General features: G+C 39.6%; 1 protein-coding gene across 2 annotated transcripts in view; it reads right to left on the bottom strand.

Moving 5' to 3' along the window:
- TRIQK (triple QxxK/R motif containing) overlaps positions 1-22,749 on the bottom strand; it is a 156,721-nt gene extending 133,972 nt beyond the window's left edge. For both annotated transcript variants that reach the window (XM_059863553.1, XM_059863563.1), the window contains exons 1-2: positions 22,647-22,749; positions 4,505-4,585 (exon numbers count right to left, since the gene is read on the bottom strand). In XM_059863553.1, coding sequence (XP_059719536.1) covers positions 4,505-4,565 — 61 coding nt within the window. In that variant the 5' untranslated portion in view covers positions 4,566-4,585; positions 22,647-22,749. The remainder of the gene's footprint in view (positions 1-4,504; positions 4,586-22,646) is intronic.
- Positions 22,750-23,110: the final 361 nt, after the last annotated feature.

The raw sequence follows: 23,110 nt of genomic DNA on the forward strand, positions 1-23,110 counted from the left end.
AGTTCATAAAACCACAGAGAAGGTAAACAGTAAAAGAAAACAGAAAAGTTGAGGTGGTAAGAGTAAAGACAACTCGTTAGCAGTAAGGTAGGTAAAAATGGTAATCTGCCACAAGAAGGGCCTCTCTCTGAAGACAAGACAACAGGTCCATGCTCCAACTGGTAGCTGGAGGTGGGAACCCCAGAGATGGTGCTCCCACTAGCCCCCAAGCTCTTCTCCATCCCAGGGCTACAGTGACATCACAGCCTCAGCCCTAGGATGAGGCACCTTTCTTCTGGACAAGTCACTGGTCTCCGCACCATGGACATACATCACAGCATACGTCACAGCTGAGACGTTCACAATACACAGAATATCACCATGCAATGTCAGAAGGCTTTAAGCCTCTGCCCATACAGAGTAACATCATGTCACTTCAGAAGGCTTCAAGCCTCTGCCCTTTTTGTTCTTTAGCCCAACCTTTCATACTTTCACCTTACATGCATTGTACCGGTGTGCCTTCTGCTCCCTTTGGTGATCGGTCAGTGCACCTGGGCACTCCATGTCTCATTGCTTTCAATGCTTTCACCTGCTTTTCACAGCTGCAGCCCCCTGGGGATGAGGCTGGCTGCAGCCCCAGTCCCAAATATCACAAACTGTACCTACATACCTACAAAGGCCCAGCTTTATCCACAAAGTTTTATCTGTTAGTTCAGGTGGGCACTGCTCTCTCTACTGCTGCGCTGCCGCAGCAGGACTCAGGACTCTTACCCAGTCCCCTTCCTGCCCCACGGCTCCCCATGTGTGATGCCAACGAGCACCACCTCCATCACCAAGTCACCACGCTCACTCTACCAAAGTGAGTAGCTTTGTGCTTTCCAAAACAAAAAGAGAACATATTTTCATTCATAACTTTTACTCCTTCCCAGGGGATGTGAGGAGCCTTATTTGCTCCAAAGAACCCCCGGGCTATGCCTGTATAAGCTCCAGCTCCTAAAAGATCAAGCTGGCAAGTCAGGAGATGTAGAACAGACAATAGGCAGACCTTTGAGTCTACAAATTGAAGGTTGAATGATTGGCAAACAACTTCTCCTCATGAAAAATTATGCTACAGCAACACAATAGTAATGGGAGCCAAAAGTATGTCTATTCCTGATTTGTAGACCAGGTTTTAGTTATGCTATAATCCTCTCAGTATGCCTGCTTAGGATCCCACAATCACACAAGTCATGAACACTACCCACAAATCCTGCAGCTTCCATGCCGAGTAAGCGACACACCAGATGAAGAGGGATGGAAAATATACATGTGGAATTGTTCTGGGAACTTAAAGCACACATAACAGTAAACAAAGCAAATATGGTACAAAACCTGTTGCTATTTTCACAGCATTTGTGGAGCAAAGCTGCATAAATGCAGAAGGATGCATACTGCCTCACACCTTTCCTCAGATTCCAGCAAATTAAGCACAGCAGCACAAACAGCAGCAGGGAAAAGGAAACGCTCTGCAGAAGAGCTTCCCTGTTTGCTGCTGCACTACAGGTACATATTTGGGTATGTGAGTGAGAGATGAGCAAGAAGTGTTAAAATTACTTTTCCTCATAGTTTCTTCTACAGCCTTGGCTGCTTACGGAGATTTGAACAGGGAGAGATCCCTTAGTGCCATCCCCCCTTCTCCAGGCACAGCTAAAGCCAGTTTGAAAAGGTTGCTGTGGTTGTCCCCTGTCCACTTGGGGCTAGGCTTCACAAAGCCATTGCCAGTTTGGTCTGAAATAACTAAGACTGTCTCTGCTCCCCACTGAGAAGGCAGCGCCACTGTCAGATACTGGAGCACTAGCTTAAGTGGCACTACAGACAAATTTTGGCTGGTGTCAGGAGAGATGGCTGAAAGCCAGCTGACAGGGAAGAACAGTATCAATCTCTGTGCTGGGGGAATCCTCTGAAAATGCTACTGAAGCAAACAGCAACTGCGAGCGGCACAGAGGCAAACAAGACACGAGTGATCCTGTTCTCATGGAGAAGAGAAAAAGGCAAACGGCTGAACTGAAGTAATCAACATGAACTTGAACCATGGCACAGGGCAAACATGTGGCATGCCGTATGGAAACTCAGAACAAAACAGAAAGCTTGGAACAAAATGAAATTAAAAATCTGCTTCTATTTCAAATTACTCCACTAAACATCTAACTGAAAATTGTGTTGGAAGTTGATATGACTTTGTGACATGTTGTTCCTTGAAGGCTGCCATTTTCCATCAAAAAAAAGGTACGAATAACGTTTCAATCTGGTTACCTTCTATCCAGCAAGGCTAGAAAACATTAAGTTGTAAGCTAAAAAATAACATCACACCATTAGTCAGCAGGAGATAATAGCTGTTCAGCCAGCATCTATCATAATGCTTCCAACAATCCATAGATACCAAATGCCTGGAAAAGAAGGCCAGTAATCACTCCAAGCATGAATTTTGAGCTTTAAATGCATTAGATGAATTATTTTTTTTTAAAGACAGGCCCTGTGCAGCCTCACTTTGCTTACTGTTTCTAGATATAATCTACCTTAGAAAGAGTGACCAAATGTCCATCTCCAAAACAACTAAGCCTGGAGCATTAGAGCACTCTGTGTTCTGAGGGATCATCTGTTGAACAGCTTCACACTAAAACATCCCTGCAAAAGTACCAAAGCATCAAATCTAAGTCTTAAAGAATGACTGCGTTAAAAAAAATTCCTTATGTGTAATTTCTAGTATTTGAATGAAATCAGGCCAAGAAGAATCAGGAGAAGTTAAAATGAAGAATCTAGAGCATCTCTCCCATGAGGAAAGACTTGAGATTTCTGAGAGTACTTACCTAGGAGGAAAGAGTAGGTTCAAAGAGGATTTCATCAGTGTATAGAAATACTTGAAGGGAGAGTACAAAGAAGACAAAGCCAGGTTCTTTTCAGTGGTGCCCTGTCACAGGACTAGCGATGGGCACATACAGAAACACATAAGAAAAAACCTTCTACTTTGAGGACAGTCAAACACAGGAAGAGAGGTTGTGGATTTCCTATCTGTGGAGATATTTAAAAACCATCTCAACACTGATCTGGGCAACCAGCTCTAGGTGGCCCTGCTTGAGCAGGGCAGATGAATGAGATGACCTCCACTGGTCCCTGTCAACCTTAACCATCCTGTGACAAATGGATGAATTATTACCAGTTATGCAAAACTATATAACAACAAAAAAAAGTCAAGCAGTAATTACAAAAAAACCCAAAAAACAACACCACTTTTATATTCATTAGGGCAATATTGGATGATATTTGTCAATAATACACCCATTTGTCCTATGATAGCCCAAAATGGTTACACATAAGACTCAAATACACATGCAAAACTCGATTTTTAAATCATATCCACACATTTTCAAACTCCCCCTCTTGCATTCATTAAGTTCAGAGAACTGATTTCCATTGGCAAACTGTATAGTGGTACCAGTGAATGAAAAGAGTAGGAGCAGAAACAACCATTATCAGAGCAAAAGGCAAAGCACAGTCTATTCATGCTCTCTGTCCTCTAAGGAGTATTGCAATCACAGTAACACCTCCTAGGTTATGTAGTTTATTTGCCTGCCAGCATGAGATTCTTCCCTACAATAATTTTTAACACTTGCTTTCACCAACTTAAGAGCAATGTGTCACATCTGAAGAAAATGAGTTTACTATGAATGCCCCCCCATAACCCTAGCTCTTTCACCTTGAGAACGCACATTGTAAACAACCTTTTTTCCCCAGACACTTGCTGTTTTCTGCATATTTAAACAGATGTGTGTGCTTAGCAACTGTAAAACAAAGTAATTTACTTAAATAACTGTGTACAGATTAAGGTATTTCATTTTATATATAAAATTTCAAAATACTGTGACTCTTTTATATTATTTAACATACAGAGAGAGAATCCTCATATATGGATTTCAAAAATAGTTCACCATTGCATTTAAGCAAAGAAAGAGGGATTTGCATTTGCTATGTGATTATCTATGTGAAAGTACATGTGTGAATGTACATACTTTGTATACATGTTACCGAAATAAGTATTAGTCAAGGATAGAAAAAGTCCTAAGGAAAAAAATTAACATGTTTAAAATATCCATTAGTGTGAGAATAAATGCAGTTATACAATGCAAAAGGTCTGTAACATTCAGTGTATCAAAAATTGTTATGAATGATGAAAGTATCTTGTTAGAAATGCCTATATATGAAATTAGAGACAAACAGGAGAATCAGGAAAGCTCCAACAGTTCAGAAACATTGTGAAGCCACTTTGCTGCAGTATTTTCCCTAGTGTTTTCAAACACACAGCATGTACTTTATCTGAAGTCACTCAAAATACTGTCTTCAGAAAGCTGAATGACTTACTCAACAGCATATACAAAATGAAGGTTTTGATGAGGAATGCTATGTTTTGTTACACTAGTGGGCCTTGCTGGGGAAAAAAAAAAGTTTTGTTTTTATTTTAAGCACACAAACTTTTCTTTCAAACTCTTACCTATTTGTTTCCTGTACTGGTCAACAGGAGTCCTTGATGTGGAGGCATCTTTTCTACCCATTGCTTTCAATCCAAAAATCACTGTCAGTACCAGAAAAAAAAAAAAAAAAAAAACCAAAACAAAAACCACAGCATTATTCCTTAATAAATTACTAACAAAATCAATTGTTTATAATATCAGAAAAATGGTAACAAACAACATTTATATAATTATACACAAAGACATAAGCCTTCCCAGAGTACAATGAGACACTGGAGTTAATCATCACTATTCTGAAGACTATTAGATACATTCTAAACATACCTTTTTCTCCATTGCATGGGTTATTAACATTACAGAATGCCTGTTAGTTTGAATGAAAATAAAGAAAAAAGAAAGGATTTAAACTGATTGCACTGTAATTCAGCATTTGGTACCACTGTAATTCAGCATTTGGTACCACCAATTACATTCCTATGTAATTTATTTCTTTAATAAACCAGGGAATGAATGTATTGTGAGCTGTTTCCATTATTGAAAATACATTTATATCACACTTAGGAGTCGGAGGCAGGACTAGGCTGTGTGCATCCACAGGTGAAATTGCTCAGGAAAACAACCTGCAGACGAGGAGATACCTAAAACACAGCAAACCCACTCTCTCCTATTTCCTGCCATGGGCTCTAGGTATCTGCGAATGAACAGGAAATGAAGAACAAAAACTGAAAGCTGGGGCTGCATGCATTTTACACCTCTCAGGCATGGTATTGATAGTTTAAATCACCTTCATTGCATTTAAGTAACAAGCAGCCAGACTCTTGAATGGGATTCTCATGTTGGACAGTCATGTTGCACAAACCCTTACAAGGAGGTGACACTAGGACTGCACAAGGAACTGCATAATCATCCATACAAAGATGCTCCTTCTGGTATATTGGTGCTTCCACACCATTCATGTAACTGAACAAGCATCATCTGAACACTGCTCTAGAAAATTCCTGAAGTATCTTTTAACATGCAAAACCTTATGGTTTTATATTCATCTCTCACAGGGCTGCCTCTCAAGTGGCAGATACTACAAACACAGTCACTTCACCTCTTTTTCCCTGGTTACGAAACAAGTGGCTGTTACAGTCATGCTTATTGCCCAAAACACCGGGATTGAACCATTTTAGCTGGGCTGGAGACATTACTCACCACAGTGATGATAAGCCCCACCATCTGACTGCCTCTGCAACACAGGAGTCCCAACATAAACAACCACACTCATGAGAGGTCTGACGTTTTCAAGAAGTGTCAGATTTACTGTTCAAGCACAGAAGATGCACAGCAGCCAATCCCTGCCTTTTCCAACTGGCCCTGGCGAGAACCATGCCAAGGGCAAACTTCAGCTGAATCATCCTGGGTAGCCACAAACCATGTGCAGATTGTGCACATATGGCCATGGAGTTATCTGCAAGAGTTGTACTTTTCTGTTAGGCATAACCAGCTGTGCTACAGCAAGACAAGAGTCCCCGGTCGCTGCCAAGGCACGCTTTCTGGGAAGTGCAACTCTGGAAGGCACTGAGATGCCAAATCACGACCCAAAAAGCATGCCATGGCACTGCTGAACACTGCCAGCATCCCAAATTTAAAGCAACCACTATTATTTTCTCCATAGCTTCAAACATGATTTAAAATATAGCTGCAGGAATGATGCCCACTAGTTATTTGTGCATTTTAAAACCACAAAGTTTATTATTTTATATTTATCTGTTCTATAGGAATTACTCGCATTTAATGTTAAGTGACAAATCCAGGCTCCTTAATTTTATTTGTGGGACAAAATGAACTGGGCATAAAATGAACTGAAATACTCCAAAGTCAGCAACCTTTTTAAAAACGTATTCAGCAATAATACCAAGATAGAGAAGAGTGCCACTAGTTTTTAATCTGAACTAAAAATTCAATTAATAGCCTTTTAATTTTTCCATACATTACTTTGGTTTAATTCAGAGAATACTCCCTGTTTTATGCAAAACACTGTTGCAGTGAACTGTAATTCATTGGGTTGCATTTCTTTCCCCTTCCATTATGCTTCACAGGACTGGGTTGTATTTCATAACATTCACATCATAATAATTAGAATGGAAGAATAAAAGTACAATTTGAACTTTCAGCTAACTGAGAAGATAACATACATTTTTACACTGCAAAACTAGTTCTTGGCTTTTTTATGCCACTGTTAAGAGACTGTTTTGACTTGCCTTTTGCAATTTCCATAGTCTACTAATGGTTTATAACAAACATCAGCTGTGAAAGATGTTTGCAGTTTTAGCAATGCCAATAAAACTGAAGAAGAAAACATAGGCATAGATTATTTCCTGATTTAAAATAAGCCACAGAGATACTGGCATTTGCCTGCATGGCTCAGTGTCACCAACTCTCGCATCTAGAACCTCGAGTCCTCTTTGTTCTTCAAAAGGATGCAGTAATCATCATTCATTCCCACTGCTTTGATGGCTACATAGCAAATGCCTGAGAAACCCACAGAGACATTGGCACACAGAGCCCAGTGTCTAATAAGACAGCTAACTGCATAGAAGATCAGCCACAATTTAGAATGTGTTGTGATAGATGTGGAAAAGGAATAACAGGTCTATACTAGCACATTCGAAACCCAATTTAATTCCTTGGGGACAATGGCTCATCACCTTCTCTTCTAAGAATCCCACATTCTTGGGAAATTTGCCATGAGCTAGATTTAAACTAAAATATGGATTAATAAGAGGTAATATTTATTTATGAACCTTGCTGTAGGAGTGGTTTTCAATGCAACTTTCTAACCATTTTTTGATAAAGAAAAAGCCTGAAACCTTTGTGAGTTACAAAACTAATCTTCCCCATTTAAAATAGGAGTGGTCATCCTACAATAACTGGTCATCTTTACTGTAAAAGAAATTTACACTTAGGTCTCTGACCCTTTTGCTGCTTCTAACATCAGCCAATAGAGGGTCTTCTGGAGCCTTCTCCTGTATTTCTTTCCAAACCAAAGGGGTAGGCAGCACGCCATGCTGCATGCATCCCAAGTAGCCTTCAAGCCCCTGAAGTTTTAATGACTACACAACCATTTAATAATACATGTAAAGGAGCTTATCACTGCTCCTTTTACTGAAAATACTTGACAAGTCATTTCAGATAATATGAAAACAATGTGAGCCATCCTCAACTTTCAAGTTTTATAAAAGATGGTTTTAAGAAAACAAAGCGAGGCCCCAATGATTTTTTATTTCTGCTTCAGAGATGCTACAAGATTAAAAGACATCTTTGTTTTTATGATACTCTTCACTATTTTTTCACCCCCTTTGCCTTCCCCTCTAGTAATTCACCTCTGAAAGTTAAACACTCAGAAAAACACTTTGTTCCTCTCTTCTTTTACTCCTAAGCAGTGGCTGATAATATTTAAAACACAAAATAAATTGCTTATTATTACCTCTGTCAATAGCATTTGGTGAGATAAAAACCAGTTCTAAATGTCCACTCAAGGTCTAGCTACACTTTCAATCCCTATTCACTGTTCTTGATGTATACATAGCATTTTCTACACCAGTTAAAAAAAAATTGAAGAAACTACATTAATGAAATAGAAACTTACTATGACTGACTTTAGAAATACCAATAAAAAATAAGAATAGGATCTATATCTACAGAGATTGCACTTTGTACATTGGTGCAGTACAAATGATTAATAACAATGATAAGCCTTAAAATGTAAATCAGCATACTCACAATTCATGCATTTCTGCATGTGTACAAACTTTCTTAGCAGTGATATCTGACAGCAAGTCTGCACTCTCCCAGTATGTTGCCTAAATATTAACAGTGGGCACATTAAAGAAATAATCAGTGAAATTACTGGTTTTGTAGCTGAGATATAGTTAGTCAGCTGAGAGAAAATAAGTAAAACTTCAGGACACAAAAGAACCACTACAGAACGTAAAGCTACTGAACCAAGTCTTTGCCATCTGTATATATGCAGAAGTTCCTCATCTTTAATTGCAAATAGATATCTACCTTAAACATAACTCTTTCTTTGTTTTGTTGGATGTAATGCAGGTTGATCATCTGAATTCATAAACTGATTCATTTTAACATGATTGAAAGATGCTATGAAAACTTACTGATATCATTGAAGGAACTGGTCTTCTCCCAGATAACTCCAGAGCTGATAGTTTAACAACTAATGGATAGTAAAATATTTACAAGTTATAAGAAAGCAAAAATAGCCTTATATCTACCTCAGGTAAAATTCAAGGAGCACACTGGACCATCTGGAAACATCAAGTTATCCCAAAGAACTGGTAGCACTGCATTTAAAGTGGAAAGCCATCTGCACGTAAGTATTTTGGAAATTGTTCCTGCTGGTTATTATAACTGGCTTTTTTTTTGCTATTGTACTGCTGAAGTACAGTAACTAAGGTCTGTCTACACAGCAGTGTAAGCAGCCTGCAGCCAAAATTGCTAAAATAATGTAGATCATTTAACCATACTGTAGCCAAGAAAAAGAATTTAAAAATCCTTACTACTATTACTACCTTAAAAAAACCTACAAACCAAATACATTCATGTTCTTTTGGTAAGCCTTACAGTAGTCCTCCATTCCTCTGGAAGGCCTTTCTCAAAAAATGAGACTATTATTTCCAGGGAAAGAGTCCCCTGCCCATGCTGCTTCTTGCAGAATCTATCTCTGCTTTATCTGGGGATTTATTTATTCTTCTGTTAATAAAAGGAATGCAATACTTCTTTACTTAATTTAACCTTGAAAGCAGCAGAGGTGATTTAAATTTAATTAAATTTTGGAAAATTAATCAAAAACACAGGATCCATAACTCCAGTCAGAACAGATATTAAAATAATTTCAACATTCTACGCAAGGACAACAAACACTGTACCACATCCCAAGATTCAAACAATTTAGGAACTACAAGTTTTACTCAGACATGTATCACGCTGTTTCATAGCTTCATGTAAGCACTAGGAACAAAACACATATTGTTACTTGCAATTAGTACCCTCTGCACTACAGGGAAAGGAGATGCTCTGGTTTTTTTCAGCTATACAATACCTACAAACTGCATGAAATTAGCTCTGCATTTATTTAACAATAGCAATAAACAGGTAGTAGTTCATAGGAATTTTGAGCATATCCTCATGAATATTTCAAAATCCTGAGGCAATATATTCTGAAAAACTAATTTCATCAACAACCCAGATTAGTCCCACTAAATTTCAGGAACATAACTCAGACACACAAGCTATACAGGAGGTCATCTCCACTCCCTTTGCAATGGGTGAAGAAAGAAATGTAATAGTTAGGAATCCAAATCATCTCTGGCAATCTTGCTTTCTTGTAATAATGTTCCTAATTCTCCTGAGAGTGCCCAAAATTTGGTGGGACTATTTACACTCAAATATTTGCATTTTCTCATCTAGTGAAGAGTCTACATAATTTTGCTAAACATGGAATGATTTTAAACATGTGAAGAGTTGAAAAGATTATCCTTAAATGTACTCACAGCTAGGGAAAGAGTGAACATTTCCAGGGTGGCAAAACCTGAATAAGATTTTTTTTAAAAGACTTCATATTTATGTAAAAATGCTTTCTTAAGTAAAAGTAGGCTATTAAAAATGTTAAAAGGTACCTTCCATTCCCAGAAGAGTACAGTTTGCCTCTGCTTCTACAGGATGAAAATGCAGTAGACCAAAACACACTTATAAAAGCACTACTTACACAGAAGAGATCTATTTTGCAATTGGTGTTATTCTTAGTATAAAAAAATAGGAGATTTTGCAGAATATTCCTAACTGTAGTGATTCTATGCACCTTACATTTTACTTTCATTATAAGGTTGTTATGCCTTCAGAACAAGATTCCCTGCTTACTTTAGAGATGAGTACAGCTATAGCATGTGTGAAACATATATTCAATTTAATATGAAGACAGATCTTCATCTGAACAAATTTAAAATTCTAAACGTACAAAGAGGAACTTTCTTCCCCTATTTTTATTAATCTATGATGGCACTGATGTGTCAAGAAAATATCCTTTAAGAAGTTCATGAAGGAAAAAAAGCATACACATGGTTCATTTCTGCCTTGCCAGACAGTTCAAATGTAGTACTTCAAAGAGAGAAGAGTAATCTCTGCTAAAGGGACAATTACACAATAATTGACACCATATTTCAGAGTAACATTCTTCAAAATAACTGAATCTGTCTAAGCATTTTTGGGGGGAGAGGGAAGGACATGGGACTATGGTAGAAATCAGAGCTAAAAAGGGTTGAAGAACGGTCACCCAGACCACCCCCTTGCCCAGAGGCAGATCTGCCAAGGATGGGTAGATGGGTACAGCTTCCATGGGAGCACCTGCAGATGCTCTACAGACACCTCTGTGGCAAGAGGTGTAGGGAAGATGTCACCACCACCACACAAAACAGAGTGAAGCACAGCTCTCTGCCTCAAGAGCAAAAGTTCATAGAGTCAAGAGCAACAATGACAAACAATTATTTGCTCTGCCCCAGTAATTGACATGTCAGCAGAGGACACTTTTGCAGTTCAGTTAAATCCCAGCAATTTTACTCCCTCTTTGATCCCCGCCACATACCCCTTCAGCACTCATTTCCTTTGATAAAGTAGGGACTAACCTAAATAACAGGTATAAAGCTAGAGGTCAAAGACCTTAAATTTCAAAATCAGCTAAGTCTGACTAAGCACTTCACTTCCAGTAAGTTATAAAGTTGCCATTATTAGATGCAATAGAGTCCCACACGGTTTTACCGAAGTCTTACTCCAAAGTCTGAGACTGTTTTGCCCTCCTAGGTGTTACAGCAAGAGGAAGAGTGACTTCTTTCCCTTCCTTAAATGAGAAATTAAGGCCTCTGTTCTCCCCTCTTTAGTTGTGGGAACTGACAAAAGTTCTAGTTTTCCTAAACACTACTTCCTTCCTGGGACTGCCACAAGCTATGGCCTTGCTATAAGCCTGAATGCTTTAATTACACACACTTGTTAATTTCTCATTTGTAGATTTTTAAGCTTAGGCTCATTTTTGATGGAAATGAAATTCTGATTTCTTCCTCCAGTGAGAAGAAGTATTTAGGGATTATCCTTCCCTTTAGTATATCCATCTTAAACTACAGTTCTCAACCATCCAGAGAACAGTGTTTCACAAAGTTTTCAATATTGCAAAATGGGATAATGACCTTTACTGAAAATAAATCTTGTAACTTCTAAAGTTATTCACACACACACAAAAACTGGAAAAGGTAGCAATTTCATATTTATCATGCTTTTATTTCTATGATGCCTTTCCTTTCACTTGCCTTACCTTAAGACTAGTAAAACCAAACGATTTCAGAGTAAATTATTTAAAAACTGAAATAGTTTTTTAAAGTAATATATCAGAACAAGACAAACTGAATCTGCTGTAATTCTTCCTTTCTTTTCATGCTCTCATACTGTTTATAAAATACCCAAACTTTTTAAAGTATGTGAGGTTAAGTCTCCACTTAATTTTTCTCCATTAATTCTAACACTGATATCCACTTTCCTTGAATATGCCTATCATTCAAGCAGAAGCCCAAATCTTGGCAAATAAAATAATCTTAATAACTGAAAACCAGAAGAGAAAATAGCCACAAATACATCATGCAGGCACAAAGCCGGGAGGCAAACAAATGTGCCCTTCTGTAACATATTTCACTCTAGTATCACACAATGTCCCATCATACAACTTCAAGTCATAGTAACTGCCAAAACTGGTCACATGTTTATGGCCAAATGATTGCTTCCCTTCTTACCCTGAGCAAGCCTGCAAAAGTTGAAAGCACTCTACAAATGGCAGCAGCAAATAATACTTCAGTCCACATAAACCTAATCGTAACACTTCAGCAAAACTAAATTATTAGTTCCATACTAAACCTGGTGTACAAGCCTTAAAGGAGAATCCTGGAGGCCCAAGGGCCTGCCAGAGCTATAATGCCTCAGCCCTGGAGAGGCTGAAGCTCCCCTCTAAGATTAGGGTCAGACTACCACCGGCCTCTGCAGGCACATGGTAATATCTTAAGTTCTATTGGTTTGTACAGTTGTTCCACCCCAGTTCAACCCGCATTCACCATATTTGTGTTCTCCCTAGAATTAGAATGTTCTCCGCTCTCCCAATCCCCACTGGTCCCAGTCAGTTTGCTCAGTGTTCCACCCCTGTTACCCTATTGGTTCCCCTGGTTGGCTGCCCCCCCCCCGCACCACTTTCACCTGTTCCCACTGGTCCTTGACACACAGATCGACCCCTTTTCCCCCCTATAAGACCCTGTGCCCTCAGTCCAAGTCTGTCTTTGTCCCTGGATCCCCTTTGAAGCAATAAACAGCTTTCACATCTCCAAAGAAAGACCTGTCCTTCACCTCTTTCGTCAGCCATCATGGCAAGTATGCTCCAGGCCCCGAAAGTGCTGGTCACTCTCAGAAGAGCCAGCTGAAGCTCACTGCTTCAGGTAATCTCTCCATCCAGCATTTAGAACAAATGCACATTTTTTTCCTTTCTCTGAAGCTACTGCAGCTCAATAAGTATTAAAAAGGCTTATCTATGAATAAAGAAAAATAGTTTTATGCCATTTTTTTGTTTGCTTCACTCGCTGTATTAAGCATTCAGGAAAACAACTCAGCTTTAAAAAAAAAAAAAATCATCTAGTCTAGTCACCAGGCAAAAGAAACAATGAGTTTTAATTTGGTGGGTTTTGTATTTATGTTTTCCTCCATTATTCAACAGCTCATTAAAGACAGAGCAATCACAGAATTGGTGAGGTTAGAGGAGACCACAGTGGGTCATCTGGTCCAACATCCCTGACTGAGGAGGATCTTCCTGCAACATATGGCACAGGGCTCCATCCAGATGCAGATCTTCCCCATAAAGATCAGAACATAAAACTTCCATGCATTTCATCAGCCTTAACACAATATATCTTTTTTTGTACTTTCTTTCTTTAAAACTGAGACAAAAACCAGTGGATAACCAGTAGCTAACTTAAGTGTTAACAGAAAAAATGTAAAGTTCAGCCCTACGACACTTAATAATGAGCTTAAAAGTCAGCCATAGTGAACACAGACCCATACATGTTAACAGCAGCATTTTCAAAAATAAGTCCTATTTTGTTTTGAAGGTTTAGGCCATAAGTGGGTGAGAAGTTTAATATGGCATAAATAACTTCAGCTCAGTAGTTTCCCAAGTAGTTCAAAACAACAGGCCAAGCACACGCTCTGCAGATTTTATCTAAATTGCTCACGATTTAGCTCTCCTGAAAACTACCCAGAGATCCCATTTAAAGCAATGATTTTTAAGATAAAGAATAAAGTAATAGCTTACATGATACCATCTCTTTGGGAGCTTTATGTTGTATTTGGGCAAAAAGGGGAGTGTAAGATCATTGATATCTATCTAAAATCTGAACCTTGAACAAAGATTGAAATAAATGAACGGATCAAAATCAGGCTAAAACCTTTATATGCACCAAATGAAAAAATAAGCTTTGATAATCATCAGAAAATCTGGTAAACTGTTTCCTTGCCTCCTTTTAAAGCAGTGAAAATTGTGGAGTGCAGCTGGGAAGAAAGCCAGCAAAATGAAAAACCATCAACCAGCAGAAAATTATCAGTTGAAATACAATGTGAAGATTTTGGATGAAACCATTTGTGCAAATGCCTGTTTGGGCTCTTTTCATGGCTCTTCCCACTAATGGGAGGAGACTACAGCCCCATCTCTTCCCTCTGCTCCTGAACAGCATGCAGGTGCGTGTCATAAGGAAGAGATTTTGCTTCAGGGTTCGTTGTCTCAAAGAATGCCAGAAGAAAGGATGACACTGAGACAAAAACATTTTAAAAAGTATTCCTTTTGTTTTGAGTAATTCAGTATGAGTGAAATTTTATTCACCATAAAAATAGTAGTGAAATACAAAATTCAACACTTCTTTATGGGTGGCTGCTTCAGAAGATGGCTCCTTTATTTAAGATCCTGAATTCTAATGTGTTAAAGGTTGGCCTTTTCTGGCCTAAAAGATTCCTCTGATGAGAGACTCCTACACCACAAACCAGAACAGTAGTTAGACTGCTAAAAGACATCATTTGAAAAGCAGTTTGTGAGCATTTCTTATGGAATCTAGCCTGATATAAAATGGCAGATGACAATCCACTCCATTTGCTCAAATTTCCTGAGTGCATCTCCCTAAGCACTAGGGAGTCCTTGGGTGAGAAACCAGGACAAGGGGTTTGCACACGGCCTTGGCTAGAGGAAAAGCAGAATGTGTGCTTCTGCCATAAAGTTTTATTAGGAGAAGGTGATTGCACTGCCTGAAATCTAGCCTTGTAAATGACATACAACAATGAAAAACCTTCTAGACCATACAGTAAAATGAGTTCAAATTGGTTTTCTTAAAAACACACCAACATCAGAAGAAACCACAGGTCTGTTCCCTTCTCGCTCCAATTGCCCAGTCTGGCCACTACTGTATCAATAGCTGTACAGCTCTGTAAGTAAAAGTTTAAGGAGAGCTGGGTCAACTCCAAAAATGAAGCTAAGTTGCCTCCTCTTTTACCTTTCAGAAGACTTGATCCCACACACTCAGCTTTGCAGTTGTCCCCACACTGATCTATATATTTATTTTAACAAGGTGAGTAAATAAAAATGTGTAACAGTATAGTACAAGGGAAACACCCTTCCAGCTCTTCACTATTCCCAGCAATGCACATAAATGTGAAGGCTCAAAACTAGAAAAGAGACAAGTTTGGTAAGAGAGTCATCCCCCGGGCTTTTTCCTACACACATTATTCCCTCCCCTTCAAGGTCCCCTCAAGGTAGAGTACATATTCTATAGTGCCCTTCTATGGTCAGGATACAGAATTGAACTAAGCCTATACAATATACATTACTTGTGTGCAATAAATGACAGAATACAAATGCTTTGAATTCCTTACTCTGCATATATGGCTATGTTTTAGTACAGCATCCACATTTACATCATAATTTCCACGGGTCTATATAAACATGCACCAAGATAAACAGGCCCTCTTCCCATGCAGAACTGGAAGAATTCACCCAGAAGCCTTGCTCTGTAAATTACTTCAGATGTATTTTAATGAAGCCATAAAAGATATTAGCAAGTGTGCCAGGAACTTTAGTTTTAAATTATTATGATCTGTTACTCTAACAGAAGTTATTAGTATAATTTAACCCCACTGGTGTACTTAAAATGAAAATAGTTTCAAGCTTTTTTCAATAGGTTTTGTCTCTATAATATTTTTTCCAGAAAACCCTCCCTCTTTAGCCTGTTGGTCTCTAGCTTTGTATACACAGAAAGATACTAAAATAACCCAGGCTTTCAAATTATCTATCTTTCAGAATAAAAAGTAAGCATCAATCTAACAATGCTTTATTAACCTTTTCACTCCAAATTACAGAAAGACTCATTCATAAATTAAATAGCATGTCAAAAAATTCTGAGGAAAGCAACATCCACCCTTGCTTTTACCATTTCATGATTTCAGAATAAAAAAAAAAACCAGTAAACTATTAGCTGCTGCAATTCTTAGCAGCGCCATTAAAACAATACTCAAATTTGTTGAAAAAACATATCCTGAAAGCTTTTCATGCTGCATATATATACAGCAAAACAGAATCAATGCTTTTCATGTCCTCTGCAAAGGGAAGAATGACAAATTCAAACAGATTCAGCGTAGCCTTGCCTAGGACACTAAACAGTATATATGTAGGAGGGCCTCTGCAGCAACCAGGTGGGAGGGAGAGCTAACAGAGCTGGCTGAGGTAAGGCACATGTGTGGTCAGAAACACCACAGCAAACGTGAACCCAATCTCAAACCCACCTCCCAAGGGCAGTTCTACAAACAGAACTAAGTCTGTCCAGGACTTTCATCATGCTTTCAAATTTTTCAGGACATGTTTTCCATCAAAATAAAACTAGATGCAACATTCCTGCACTGGTCTTATTATTCAAACCATGCTTCTACCTCTCCTAGGCAGCACGTTCTTGACACTGCCCTGCACTTGAATCCTCTTTGTCTACAGGACCTTCCTCACAAACCTCTAAGTCTTCCCTCAGCCACACCTCTAAAAGATAAGAATTTTCCATTCTGCACACACAAATCCAGCGTTCCTTGTTCCTTGTCACATGCACATGAACTACATTCTAACAGACTCATGTTATCATGATCTCAGCCATGCTTTAAACTTCATCCTTTCTTCATCAATCCAGCAATCACTGAACTATTCATTCTTTGCCACTATGCTTGTGTGTTTACACAAAGACAACTGACCAAAACGACAAGCACATCACACCTGATGCGAATGCTGGGACAAGTCCCCACAGGCTCTCAACCATTGTCAGTGGCCTCCCAGCCATTACTTCTGAGTGCTGGCAGCTCAGCAGCTCTTTATCCATTTTATTGTTACTGTACAGTTTGAATTTTAAAATTAATTTTAGTTGAGTAACAGTAAATCAAGGACCTAACCAAATTTAAATGTTAGCAATATAAATAGTGTGCTTTCACTTTGACAGCCAAGACACAAAAACAAAACAAGTAATCCACTGCTTCAGGTTAACAATTTCCTTTTGGCAGGAGTGTAAGTAATACAAAACTGGTCTAGCAGTAAAGTAAGTGATGCAATCTTAATTGGAGGCAGTGTAACCAGCTCCTCACACAATGAGAGCAACACACCGCCTACTAAACAATTTCTATAGCATACATATTACGTGAAAGAAAGATCAATGGTTTTTAATACAAGCTTTTAGGCATGATCACTTCTAAAAGCAGACAAAAGTCAAGTTTAAGCAGAAGGCGGTGATATGGTAAAGCCAAGCTTGGAAATATCCTCCACACTGACTTGATACAGTGACAAATTGAAAATATAGGTAATTTAAAAAAAAAGTTTTAAACATATTCAATTCAAAACCACAGAGGAGTCTCTTCAACAAGCTCTGGGTATCTGAAAGGCTTTAAGATGTTGCTGACCCAGGTGCTTAATCTCCTGCCACAGTTAAGGAGGCTATAACAAAGGACAACAAAAGGGGATATGTTCTGTGCGCACAACCCAGGATCTGATTCCCAGCCTCCACATCAGCACACAGCACCCTAAAAGGAATGTGAGCTCAGGTGAGGGAAGTGAACTGAGGGGCAGGTATTGCAGGCTCCTCCATACAGACTGCAATCTCAGGTGGGGAAAAGCAACCAGCTGGCACCATCTTAAACTACAGCATTTAAGGCTTCTAGACTACATCTGTCAGAGCCATTTGTGAATAAATTTCAGTGTAAGAGTTTGTAGGATTGAGAACTTCATATGTAAAGATTACAATGAAAACACAATAGATAAAAAGCACAAAAAGCTACACAGGCTGATTGATAATGTAAATGTAAGAGGGAAATATCATGGGTAAACGTAACCTTTTCTTCATTTACACCACACAGCACAGCCAGGGAGAAAACAACTGAGACTTCGAAGCCCACTACATTTGCAACCCAATCTGTTTGCCTAATATAAAAAACAGCTCATGTTATTATTTTGTTTCACTACTTACTTTTTATTAATAGAAATACATGAGAATTAATTTAACTTTCTGGCTAGAGGCAAACATCTACAGAGAATGCAACCGCATTTTTAATTTGTTGTCTCACCTAAAACTAGTAATAACAGCATTAAAAAGTGACAACAAATTTGTGTAGAAAATGGGGGGCTTCAGCTTGTCCTCTGGATTTTAACTTTCCAAGTATCATTTCCAACACTAACCTACTGCCATCATTTGCTCTTTTCCCCTCTCACACTTGTCCTTTCTGCCATGACTTTTTCACCATAAGCTTCTGCTGTCAGAACAGTCTTTCCTTATTTATTCATTTTACCAGCTCAACGTCTAGCCCTGGATTTTTACTGCACCCTTCCCTTCTTATCTCCGATCCTTCTTTACAAACCCTTCTGCCTCTTTTTTGATTGTAAAACACACTGAGTGAAGGATGAATACAAGAACAATCACAACATATGAATGAACAATATTTTGATGATGTATGTATTATATTTAAAACTGCAAAAATCTCGGGACACAAAAACTGTATTGTGCAAAGCTCCACTGTATCACTGCAGCGTGTGTTTAGAAAGCCAGAATCAAACTTAAAAAATCACTAATGATGATTTTTGCCCTGTGGCTAAAAAAACGCAAAACAAATGAGAAACAAAGGAATTAGCACTGTCCCTGTCAGGAATGCCTCAAGTATTTACTCAACTCACTGATTACAGGGGTATCTGTGTGCAGCTAGTGATATAAAAGCACCTGGGATTCTGTGACATTTTCCCATGACCTTCAAACAAAATTCTAAATAAAAATGTATCAGGAATCATAGGCTCTTGCACATAATTCTGTGATATTAAAGCTGCACTAATGCAAGTTCTATTTGAAAACACACATGCAAGAACACACATTGCAAACACACATTGTTGTTCTTCCACAGCCATGCCAGTGACCATCTATGTTTGTCATTACATGTAACAACAGCTCTTTGCTCTACAGCAAACACCACATTTTTTCTAGAACTACCTTTCCTCCCTATTTTTGTTTCAAAAGGAAAAAAAAATTGTTACCTGCTTATTTTGTGTGTCAAAAAATACTTCAAGAATAAATCTGATTATTAAAGAGCTATAAGAGACACTGTTTCTTCATCTCCTCTACCAATCATGCCGCAAGGTTTATGTTGTACATAATGCTGCAGTGATGTATAAGATCATCATGTTAGTTAACTAAAAGCAGTTTCAACTGTGCCTATGATTGATCAGCTATGGGACTATTAAAACATTAAAAATGTTAATCTTTGTAATAATCTCCTGAAAAATTTTTATATTAATTTAAACTATGGATCATTTTAATATTTAATCATTGCAGACTTCACTTGGAATGAGGATAGCCATTCACTGAAAAGCACTTCATTTTTTATTTTGAAAAATGATCAGCTAGTATTTATTTTGTAAATCTCTTCACATATTTTCCTCAAGCAAAGTAAACCTGCAAGCAAATGAAAAAATCCACAAGAGCAGAAAAATTTAAGGCAGAGTTTGGGTCAGAAAACATTGACTTTCACACTCCTGTTTCCCAGGAGTAACTGCATTACAAGAGTGGTACTGTATGAGAGTCAGAGGACTGGGGGAGACTTCTACTGCAAATGGAAATGACTGCCTTCTTTGTCTACATCTTACAATCACCTATGTTGCATTCTCTTCACATATCTCATAACATGTAAACATAATAATTCACTTTTTCTTCACAAGTACTTAACAGAGTGTTTTTTAACAGGCAACCCAATTTTGTAACATTAGCCCAACTCCTAGCCTCTCCTATAATTCACAGCTTGACTTGCTTAATGCAAAATTTATATTAATATGTAAATACCCCAAACAAAGAAACCCAACAACTTCCTAGTCATGATAAAAACTCACAGAAACTGTAAAATTCTAACTGGAACTAATAGTAACTAGTCTTCATGGTATCAATTAATTTTGAAAAGTATTTAAAATTATCTAACCAAAACTAATTCATGGTCTAGAGAAACAAATTTCACAGAAAAATTCAAGGTATCTTCACTGCACTGCAAAAATAGAATCCAAAGAAAACAACTCTTGTCTCGTTTTCTACATCGGGTCTACTAAAACTGGATGTTCTCTGGAGCTACTGCCATAAAGTACACTGAGCTTCAGATGCCGTTCAGACTGCGCTGCGGGAATTTGGCTGAAATATTTGAATTAAGTAAATCCTAAAAATACCCCCTGAGCGGTACCAGAGGTTAATATATTAGCTTACATGACTAGACTTCATTCTTTATTTTTGACCAATAGTGAGGTAGAAGATTTCCAAACTGGCACACAAACTGGCTTCCTAATCTGAAGAGGCTGCAGAGTCTAACAGCAAGAACTACGAAACCCAGAACAGGCAGAAGTGAGTGTAGCATCTTTCAATGCATATAAACTTACTCTGCATAGTTCAAATTCATGGAAAAAAACACAAGTAACCCAGCAAAAACCAGTAATAAAGGCACTGCCTTTACTCCCAATTTTATGAGGAAAGTATGTATCTCCTTACATATTATCATTCTCTAAAGTATGTTCTTAAGGAAAAATGTATGGAAAAATCCTGGTTATTCAATGTGATGCAGTAATAAACTCTTGCTTGTACCTGATATGGAAGGCATAGTCCTGTTTATTTGACTTTATAGAAGCCACATATATGTCTTTGTACAAAATTCAGTGTAAGACTTAAAGCTAAATACATAAGGAACTTTACCACTGCTGAAACGCATCTCTATTTTAGTAATCTGATTTGAAGTAGTCTTTCAAAACCTAGATGTCTAAAGAGCTCCCGCATTTGCATTGAGAAAGTATTTTCTGTATTGTTTTTGCAAATGCAAAATTCTATTTCAAAATCACTAAGTTAGTCATAGAACATTGTGGTATTCTCTTCTTGGCTACATAAATCAAATTCACAGAATTCCCAAGATTGTTGATGGACCTTTTGAGGTCATCTACTTGTGCTCGTCTATTCCTGCTCAACCAGGTTCAGCTAGAAGACTCATATGTACATAAATTGTATCTGAAGTAGACTTTCATCTTTCCAACTTTCACAATAACATATAATAAGTCCTAGATTATAAATTGTATTATTGAATGATGAAAGACAATCATGTCAACAAAAAAACTGGCCAAATTTTTCTTTAGGCAAGAAGACAAGCTATTTTCTGAACAATGGTTTGTCTCCAGCCCATTTTGTACCGAAGAGTGAAGTGATTCAGCCAAGGATGACATGCCAAACCACAGTACTTAAGAAATGGTTCAATTTTCCCAGCATATCTCTTTATACAGTTTTCCACTATAGAAATACATCTTTAATAGCAGGTACCCTTCCACTCTGATTAGCTCTTTAGGAATGAGCCTGGGCCCCAACAGGAAGGAACTCAAAACCTATGACATGCAATTGAATTACTGACTGTGAAGGTGTGTGCTGCATATGCCGCCCAATTACACCATAAGCTCTTTCAGAGGGGGTTTCTGATACTACTATGATCTGTCCTTGTAACTGTGTGGGCTGATAGAAGGTGGAGCAGCTTGAGAGCCACATGAACAGTGTGGCAAGGAATCCCCTGCCAACACTTCACATTTAGAAGTTTTTGCAGCCCACATATTCTCACATATTTCTGTCCAGGATTTTCTGAGCACAGGCATGACCAGAGCACTCTGCAGAGAACACAAAGGAGTCCAATGTACCCAGAACACATCACGCCTGTAAGGCAAACATAGCCAGCTCAACACTCCGGGTTGGATCAGATTTACTGCACACTCGTAGCCGGCCGAACACACCCACCAGCACTACACGGCCCGGTCTCACTGCACGTGGGGAGTCAGCACACAGAGAGCAACAGATTGTCCGGCTCCAGACACCCTAAAACCTTATACAAGACAGAGTTTCGCACACACACCCAACCACGGGCCAGCAGCATGTGAGCAGTCGTGCTCACGAAGGAAAATCGTGAGGTATCCTCCCATGGAGGAAGTGCAGGCTTCGGCCAGTTCGGCCCCGCTGGCGTGCCCGGGCCAAGCCTCGAACACAGCCCCGCCGAGGACACCTCGGTGAGGGGTTTGTTTCCCTCCAGTTTGGCTGCCTCGTCAGGGTCGTACTTCTTCGAGCACGGAAAAGCAGGCATGGCAGTCGAGGGGTCCCGGCACGGTGAAACGGAACACCAAACGCGACCGCAGGACAACCCAGCACGATAGACATTCCCGCCCACGCCCAATATGGCGGCCACACAGCCGACCCTCTCCCACCCCAGCCCCTCCAGCCCGCGCTCCGAGGGCGGGGCCACCCGGATTGACAGCGCGCTCCGGCCAATCGCGGGGCCGCGCGCTTCCCGCCGGCCAATGGCAGGGCGGGCCCGCGGTGGTCAGCGGGCCGGCCGCGCGCGCCGCCGGCGCGAGCTCTCCCTGCCCGCGGGCCAATGGCGGCGCCCCCGCGGCGCGGGAGGGGCCGGGGCTGGGGCAGCGCCCGCTCGGGCCCGGCGGCCGCGGCCGCTCGCCCGCCCCGGGACGCGGCGCGGTACCTCGGGCCGAGCGGCAGAGCTCCGCCTCCTCCCTCCTCCTTCGCCGGGGCGACTTCCTGTGCTAGCGGGGCTCCCGCCACCTCCTGCCCGAGCGTCCCCGCCTCCCAGTCCCGCCCGCTGTGCCCCGGCCCCGCGGCGTTTGCGGTGGCCGGGTGGCTCCGCTCGCCTGTGGCACTCGAGTGTGTTGCAGGGTTTTCCAGGGAAGCTGCTGTGTTGCTCCAGACTTGTAGAGTGAAAAGCAATTAGCCACTTTCACATTGTAGAATCACAGGATTGTTTGGATTGGAAGGGACCATAAACAATCATCTAGTTCCAGCACCCCATCATCACAAGGCAAGTGGGATCTTAGATTCGAAGTCCTAAAAACAAAACACATGGAAAATTATGAACTCCAACAGGTAATTCTTCGGGTACCTTGAGACGGGGCTGGATCTTCTGCTGCAGTTAATTCTTTTATTTCTGTG

This window comes from Haemorhous mexicanus, chromosome 1, assembly GCF_027477595.1.
Source record: "Haemorhous mexicanus isolate bHaeMex1 chromosome 1, bHaeMex1.pri, whole genome shotgun sequence".
Lineage (NCBI taxonomy): Eukaryota > Metazoa > Chordata > Aves > Passeriformes > Fringillidae > Haemorhous > Haemorhous mexicanus.